Genomic DNA, 9,260 nt, shown 5'->3' on the forward strand with positions numbered 1-9,260 from the left:
TTCTTGACAATCCTGCTGTATTATATGTATTCACTGGGCAATACGTTAGGTTCACATGCACAATCCAACCAGTATTTCATTTGCATTTTGTAAACAACCAATGGAGCTATACCATATTTTCCGGACTTTATAGTATACACGTCGCACCCACTAAATTTTAGAAGAAAAAAACATTTGATCATATATTAGCCAGATTATTTACATACCTTAATTGTTTCCAAACGGTGTCTGTAACAGGGCAGTAAAATGGCTGATCAAACAAAACAAAAGTCATCGTTATGGACCCACTAGCTGTGGAAGTTAGCTCTTCAATCAGCTAAACAGACTCAATAACTCCACAGCGACGTTTTTGTAAATTTATGAAACTTGAACAATACACACAAAATGCCATTGTAAGGTAATAACATTAACACAGACACTAATAAACGTGTTAGTATATTTGCTAATGCTAACGACGCTAGCTTCATTACATTACGATAGCACATGCCAAAATGCGTGAAAACACCCCTACAGACATCACACATGGGACGTTTAAGTAAGTAAGTAAGTAAGAATTGATTTAGTTATATTGTAAAACTTACAAACGTTGCTTGGAGTGATAAGTGAGGAACGCTGTGGACAATTAGAAGACGGAATGGCACTTGCACTTCCGGTTCAAAGCTTTAAACAGCAGGAAACACTGTAGGCATTCACCCAGCAGCACTTGCAGTGAGCAAACTCATCCAAAAGATGGCGCCATAGCGCAATCAATAACACACCTTTTCAGTGTCTTTGCATGTGTTTAATGGAAGCTATGTGCATTTTGGCCGTGAATTGGGATGGGAATTTATAAGATTTTTTCTAGTTCCGATTCCACTTTTGATACTTTTTAACGATTAGTTTCTTTATCGGTTCTAAATTGGAAAAAAGATAACGAAAAGGTGGATTAGCATAATTTTTGTTGTTGTTTCGAGCAAACATGACCGTACAAAGCCAACAATGAGGTCTTAAGAGGCACACAGAATAGGACAACAACTTTTGAAAACAAATAAATAAAACATTTCTGTAGAATTTAACAAAATATGTGGAAATGACACAACAATGTAACAACTTATAACGTTTTTAGAACTTTTAAGAATCTTTGTCACCTACCTAACAAATATAAAAAGTTAAAGTTAAAGTAGCCATGATTGTCTCACACACACACACACACTAGGTGTGGGGAAATTATTCCTCTGCATTTGACCCATCACCCTTGATCACCCCCTGGGAGGTGAGGGGAGCAGTGAGCAGTAGCAGTGGCCGCGCCCGGGAATCATTTTTGGTGATTTAACCCCCAATTCCAACCGTTGATGCTGAGTGTCAAGCAGGGAGGTAATGGGTCCCATTTTTATAGTCTTTGGTATGACTCGGCTTGGGTTTGAACTCATGACTTACCGATCTGACCATGCAAAGGTTTGTTTAGAAATACAAGGTGAATCTGCTATTGTGGTGGAAGGTCCGAATCTTAAACAGCAACAAAAGTGAATTTAGTACAAAAGTTTTATTTACCCATAATCAAATGGTACAAGGTTGGATTGAGTTGCCAATGCAAACAGACAACGTCCTCCGGAGACGTTGGATGAATGGAGAATCATGCGAATCATACATAGGCTTGGTCTACTTGGCCATTTATGTGTTTTCCTCATGTGTCAAGGTCTTGTTGTTTTGGACCTGTTTATTCTGCAACCTCCTTGAATCCTTTAGCCATAACAAACAATCAAAACATTTTGTAGAATGGTCAGTCCGATAGAAAAAAGAGAAACAAGCAGACATTCTTAATGCTTTTCGACCTTGTTCTCTTTTCGGACTTCGACAGACACAAAATATGGTTCAAAAGGTCAGAAATTCCACTACACTATAATGACATATGCTCATAGCATACAACTCAAGACATTTCAAGCCTTCTTTTGATATAATGTTGTTTATTTCTTACAGCTTATGAAAACCTTGAATTGAAAATCTCAGAAAATGTGGGGTTTCAAAAACTGTAAGCTATGATCATCAGAATTATAATAAAGGCTTGACATATCTCACTTTGCATGTAATAAGTTTATACCACATAGTTTCATATTTGAAGTTGAATTGCCGACATGAATTAACTTTCACACCATATTCTAATTTTATGAGTTTCACCTGGATGATAAAATCACTGACAGAAAATGTTGTTGCAGGAAAAAAAAAAGTATGTTTATTTTTTTTGTGCTGTCATGTGGGTGGAACAGCAGCCCTACTATTTAAAAAAAAAAAAAAAAGCTTTACAAGCATTGGCAGGTACACCACATGAGAAATGTCCTGGCTGATCCACAAGTATTAAAGTTAAAGTTAAAGTTAAAGTACCAATGATTGTCACACACACACACTAGGTGTGGCGAGATTATTCTCTTCATTTGACCCAAGGTCAGTGTTTCGGAGGAGGGGCGTGTGAAACCTGTGGGGCAGAATGATCACTTGGGGCCCCATGATGTAAGGGACACTCAACCCTGACAGACTTAGCAAAAAACATTCAGGTCTTTATTCAAAGAGTGCCAAAATAAGAACGAAGATACAATCACATGGCACCCAAATATTGTGCCAAGACTAACCTGAATACCAGGCCCACACGGGTTGGGAGTGAGCATGGTCCTAGTGCCCGCCACAAGATAAACAACATTTACTGTGGGTAAAGAAAGACTGCTTGGAATGTGTGACATGTGGTCGGCTGATTCAAATGTTAAAAAGCTGTCTTCCTTTTCCAGATACAAATATGTACGCACATTTCCTCTTTGAAGCTTTTGATGCGCACAACAGTGGATCTGTCAGCTTTGTGGTAAAACATCTCCCGACACACACCTGATATACTGTAAGTACCGTATTTCTTTGGACTATAAGGCGCACTTAAAAGCCTTTCATTTTCTCAAAAATCGACTGTGCACCTTATAACCTGGCGCGGAATAATTCTGGTTGTGCTTACCGACCTCAAAGCTATTTTATTTGGTAAATGGTGTAATGATAAGTGTGACCAGTAGATGGCAGTCACACATAAGAGTTACGTGTAGACTGCAGGATGACGCCAGTAAACAACAATACAACTTCAAATGTTCCATTGAGAACATAGAACATTACACACGGCACTCAAAAATCTATCAAAATGTTTTAGTACGTCTTTGGTAAGCTATGAAGCCGCACCGCTTGATGGATTGTACTGTGCTTGTACTGCATCTATAAGGACTGCAAAATGGCACCCATTAGCAGACATATTATCTGCCGTTTTGTTTTGCAATGTTATGCAAAACCTTCTGGAACCTGCTGATGTGTATTTAGGATCTGCATAAGTCCTGAAAATGTGCACGCGTCCGCCTTTGTAGTCCGTGCCGACGACGTAGTCAACAAGCGTCTTCTTTTTCTCTATCTTCTTGTTATGGGACATTCATCTTCCGCTGTTGCCATTTCTAATATAAAGTAGTGTAAAGTTCTTACTTGTATCTCGCTATGGAAGCACTAAAACATACCGGTGTAGTGACTTTACATTATTCACCCAAGGAACTTTAGTTATTAGAGAGTTCCGGTCGGACGGTTTTTCACGGGACACATTTCCGGTGTTGTTGTTTCCGGATGAGGAGATGCTGCTCCGTTATTGATTGAAGTAAAGTCTGAATGTCATTAAAACATTTAGCTCCATCTTTTGACACTTCTTCCACTCCCGTCCTTGCACGCTACACCGCTACAACAAAGATGACGGGGAGAAGGCGCTGCCGAAGGTGAGCCCACAAAACGGCACATCCTGAAGAGGCGCTCAGAAAGCGGCTTGAAGATGATCTGTAAAACATAATCTATGCAACATTTTGACCAAAGAACCACCATTACATGTTATGTAGACCAGTGTTTTTCAACCACTGTGCCGCGGCACACGAGTGTGCCGTGAGATACAGTCTGGTGTGCCGTGGGAGATTATGTAATTTCACCTAATTGGGTTAAGAATATTTTTTGCAAACCAGTAATTATTATCCGCAAATAATGTGCCGTTGTTGAGTGTCTGTACTGTCTGAAGTTCATCAGAGTAACCGTGTAATACTCTTCCATATCAGTAGGTGGCAGCAGGTAGCTAATTGCTTTGTAGATGTCGGGACATGGTTTGTCGTGATCACAATATGCAGGCGACAGTGGGAGGCAAAGTGCAGGTAAAAAGGTATCTAACGCTTAAACCAAAAATAGACAAAAGGCGAGTGCCGCTAAAAAAAGGCACTGAAGCTTAGGGATGGCGATGCAAAATTAAACTAAAACTGAACTTGCTGCAAAGTAAAAAAAAAAAAACAGGATGCTGGACGACAGCAAAGACTTACAGCGCAAGGAGCAGACGGCGTCCACAAAGTACATCCATACATGACATGACAATCAACAATGTCCCCACATAGAAGGATAGCGCCCGCACAACTTAAATAGTTTTGATTGCCAAAACAAAGCAGGTGCGGGGAATAGCGTTCAAAAAAGACATGAAATTGCTACAGGAAAATACCAACAAAACAGGAAAAGCCACTGAAATAGGAGTGCAAGACAAGAACTAAAACACGACACACAGAAAAAACGTCAAAAACCTCAAAATAAGTCACAGCGTGATGTGACAGGTGGTGACAGTACACCTACTTTGAGACAAGAGTTATAGTGAAGCATGGTTGTTATGGTTTAAAGTCATATCCAACAATTGCGAAAACGACTTTTTATTGTCAATATCGGCTGCTGAGTTTCATTTTTCAATGATTTCTGCTGGTTGTGTGCCTCAGGATTTTTTCAATGAAGAAAATGTGCCTTGGCTCAGAAAAGGTTGAAAAACACTGATGTAGACCACAAGGAAGTGTTTTCTATTTAGAAAAAAATCATAATAATATGACTCCTTTAATGCACCCTATAATCCGGTGCGCCTTTTGTATGAAAATAGACCTGACTAGACCCGCTCATCGGCAGTGCGCCTTAAAATCCGCTGCGCCCTATGGCCCGGAAAATACGGTACACAGCACTTCATAGTACTCGTGCTCTAGTAAATGTAAATGCAGGCTTTTCAATGAATAAACACAAATCTTCTGGTGTACTGTAGGACTTTGTGTTAAGTCTGTCCATCATCCTGAGAGGCTCCATCAACGACAAACTCAACTGGGCCTTCAACTTGTACGACCTCAACAAAGATGGCTGCATCACTAAAGAGGTGCTCGTGTCCGCCCTCTTCATGGGACGTGTCTGCTTAATTGTTCACTTTTTTTTTTATTTCAGGAGATGACGGACATCATGCAGTCCATTTACAACATGATGGGCAGGTACACGTTCCCCTGCATGAGGGACAGCGCCCCCAAGGACCACGTGGAAACCTTCTTCCAGGTCACATTCATAATCACATCAAAAAACATGCATGTTGTGTTAATAGTAGACTGTAGGTGTGAATGTTTGTATATACTGGGATTGGCTGCTGCCCAAAGTCATCTGGGATAGGCCGCAGCTGTTTCTTCATTTGGGACAGAAACTGTTTGGAAAAGTACAGGCTCATCAAAAAGACGGGAAATTATTAGACAAGTGTTGTGTCTGCAACCTACAAAACCCAAAACCAGTGAAGTTGGCACGTTGTGTAAATCGTAAATAAAAACAGAATACAATGATTTGCAAATCCCTTTCAACCTACTGTATATTCAATTAAATAGACTTTATATACCCCACCCTGGGCGACCGGTGCAATGGACGTCGAGTGGATCTAGTTAATAGTGTGACAGTCCAGTCCATAGTGGGGCCAGCAGGAGATCATCTTGAGTGGAGACAAGTTAACAGCGCAGAGACGTCCCCAACTGATGCACAGATGAGTGGTCCACCCCGGGTCTCAACTTTGAACAGCTAACGTCTCATATGGACCTCTGGATTGGCAATTGGTGGTGGTTCCTCTCTTTAAGAAGGGGAACCGGAGGGTGTGTTTCAACTATCGTGGGATCACACTCCTGAGCCTTCCCGGTAAGGTTTATTCAGGTGTACTGGAGAGGAGGCTACGCCGGATAGTCGAACCTCGGATTCAGGAGGAACAGTGTGGTTTTTGTCCTGGTCGTGGAACTGTGGACCAGCTCTATACTCTCGGCAGGGTCCTTGAGGGTGCATGGGAGTTTGCCCAACCAGTCTACATGTGCTTTGTGGACTTGGAGAAGGCATTCGACCGTGTACCCCGGGAAGTCCTGTGGGGAGTGCTCAGAAAGTATGGGGTATCGGACTGTCTGATTGTGGCGGTTCGCTCCCTGTACGATCAGTGTCAGAGCTTGGTCCGCATTGCCGGCAGTAAGTCGGACCTGTTTCCAGTGAGGGTTGGACTCCGCCAAGGCTGCCCTTTTTCACCAATTCTGTTCATAACTTATGGACAGAATTTCTAGGCGCAGTCAGGGCGTTGAGGGTATCTGGTTTGGTGGCTGCAGGATTAGGTCTCTGCTATTTGCAGATGATGTGGTCCTGATGGCTTCATCTGGCCAGGATCTTCAGCTCTCACTGGATCGGTTCGCAGCCGAGTGTGAAGCGACTGGGATGGAAATCAGCACCTCCAAGTCCGAGTCCATGGTTCTCTCCCGGAAAAGGGTGGAGGCCATCTCCGGGTTGGGGAGGAGATCTTGCCCCAAGTGGAGGAGTTCAAGTACCTCGGAGTCTTGTTCACGAGTGGGGGAAGAGTGGATGGATCGTGAGATCGACAGGCGGATCGGTGCAGCATCTTCAGTAATGCGGACGCTGTATCGATCCGTTGTGGTGAAGAGGGAGCTGAGCCGGAAGGCAAAGCTCTCGATTTACCGGTCGATCTACGTTCCCATCCTCACCTATGGTCATGAGCTTTGGGTCATGACCGAAAGGACAAGATCACGGGTACAAGCGGCCGAAATTAGTTTCCTCCGCCGGGTGGCAGGGCTCTTCCTTAGAGATAGGGTGAGAAGCTCTGTCATCCGGGGGGGCTCAAAGTAAAGCCGCTGCTCCTCCACATCGAGAGGAGCCAGATGAGGTGGTTCGGGCATCTGGTCAGGATGCCACCCGAACGCCTCCCTAGGGAGGTGTTTCGGGCACGTCCGACCAGTAGGAGGCCACGGGGATGACCCAGGACACGTTGGGAAGACTATCTCTCCCGGCTGCCCTGGGAACGCCTCGAGATCCCCCGGGAGGAGCTGGACGAAGTGGCTGGGGAGAGGGAAGTCTGGGCTTCCCTGCTTAAGCTGCTGCCCCCGCGACCCGACCTCGGATAAGCGGAAGAAGATGGATGGACGGATGGACGTCTCATATGTGGTCACCTGATAACCTCTCCACGCAGGAGAGGGGGGCAAAGCAGAAAAGAGGCGGCAGATCAACTGGTCTAAAAGGGGGTCTATTTAAAGGCTAGAGTATACAAATGAGTTTTAAGATGGGACTTAAATGCTTCTACTGAGGTAGCATCTCTAACTGTTACCGGGAGGGCATTCCATAGTACTGGAGCCCCAATAGAAAACGCTCTATAGCCCGCAGGCTTTTTTAGGGCTCTGGGAATCACTAATAAGCCGGAGTTCTTTGAACGTAGATTTCTGGCCGGGACATATGGTACAATATAATCAGCAAGGTAGAATGGAGCTAGACCGTTTAGTATTTTATACGTAAGTAGTAACACCTTAAAGTCGCACCTTAAGTGCACAGGAAGCCAGTGCAGGTGAGCCAGTATAGGCGTAATATGATCAAACTTTCTTGTTCTTGTCAAAAGTCTAGCAGCCGCATTTTGTACCAACTGTAATCTTTTAATGCTGGACATAGGGAGACCCGAAAATAATACGTTACAGTAATTGAGACGAGACGAGCCATGAAGCTCCATCTCCTGGCCTTGCTCCACAGGGGGGACTCGGGGAAACCTCGACCCTTAATTATGTCTCTTCACATTTTTATTCATTCATTCCTAATTAAAACAATTAAAACACTATAAAGAATCCAGCCGTTAGCACGCCAAGACATGAAAATTATCCATTTTTATTACTATATTTATATAAACCGTATGTATTTACAGTTGTGTATTATAAAGTCTTATGGCTGTGGTGAGATATTAGCTACTCTTCCTTTATAACAACAGTTCTGATAAAACTGCTGCTGTGGCGTGTTATTAACGTGACTGATGGTGTGTCACCTTCTAGAAGATGGACAAGAACAATGACGGCGTGGTCACCATCGAGGAGTTCTTAGAGACCTGCCACAAGGTGATTTCATCCACATAAACATATACCGTATATATTTTTTAAGTGTATATATATATTATATATAATATACTGTATATTATATATATATTATATATTTATATACATATATAATGTGTATATATACATATACATATGTGTATGTATATATATATATATATATATATACAGGTAAAAGCCAGTAAATTAGAATATTTTGAAAAACTTGATTTATTTCAGTAATTGCATTCAAAAGGTGTAACTTGTACATTATATTTATTCATTGCACACAGACTGATGCATTCAAATGTTTATTTCATTTAATTTTGATGATTTGAAGTGGCAACAAATGAAAATCCAAAATTCCGTGTGTCACAAAATTAGAATATTGTGTAAGGGTTAAATTTTGAAGACACCTGGTGCCACAAACTAATCAGCTGATTAACTCAAAACACCTGCAAAGGGCTTTAAATGGTCTCTCAGTCCAGTTCTGAAGCCTACACAAACATGGGGGAGATTTGACAGCTGTCCAAAAGGCAACCATCGACACATTGCACAAGGAGCGAAAGACACAAAAGGTTATTGCTGAAGAGGCTGGCTGTTCTCAGAGCTCTGTGTCCAAACACATTAATGGAGAGGCAAAGGGAAGGAAAAACTGTGGTCAGAAAAAGTGTACAAGCGATAGGGATCACCGCGCCCTGGTCAAGATTGTGAAAAAAAAACCATTCAAAAATGTGGGGGAGATTCAGAAGGAGTGGACAGCTGCTGGAGTCAGTGCTTCAAGATCCACCACCAAGAGACGCTTGAAAGACATGGGTTTCAACTGCCGCATACCTCGTGTCAAGCCACTGTTGACCAAGAAACAGCGCGAAAAGCGTCTCACCTGGGCTAAGGAAAAAAAGAGCTGGACTGCTGCTGAGTGGTCCAAAGTCATGTTTTCTGACGAAAGCAAATTTTGCATTTCCTTTGGAAATCGAGGTCCCAGAGTCTGGAGGAAGACAGGAGAGGCACAGGGTCAACGCAGCCGTCTACCAGCAAGTTTTAGAGCACTTCATGCTTCCTGCTGCTGACCTG

At 42.8% G+C, this 9,260-nt stretch overlaps 1 protein-coding gene across 1 annotated transcript in view; it reads left to right on the top strand.

Annotated features, from left to right (window-relative positions):
- The window catches only part of LOC133624612 (A-type potassium channel modulatory protein KCNIP2-like), a 38,801-nt gene that overhangs the window by 28,016 nt on the left and 1,525 nt on the right, over nucleotides 1-9,260 (top strand). Inside the window, exons 5-8 of the mRNA XM_072916391.1 lie at nucleotides 2,757-2,827; nucleotides 5,090-5,197; nucleotides 5,263-5,367; nucleotides 8,148-8,210. Coding sequence (XP_072772492.1) covers nucleotides 2,757-2,827; nucleotides 5,090-5,197; nucleotides 5,263-5,367; nucleotides 8,148-8,210 — 347 coding nt within the window. The remainder of the gene's footprint in view (nucleotides 1-2,756; nucleotides 2,828-5,089; nucleotides 5,198-5,262; nucleotides 5,368-8,147; nucleotides 8,211-9,260) is intronic.

Source organism: Nerophis lumbriciformis, linkage group LG27 (genome assembly GCF_033978685.3).
Source record: "Nerophis lumbriciformis linkage group LG27, RoL_Nlum_v2.1, whole genome shotgun sequence".
NCBI classification, from domain to species: Eukaryota; Metazoa; Chordata; class Actinopteri; order Syngnathiformes; family Syngnathidae; genus Nerophis; species Nerophis lumbriciformis.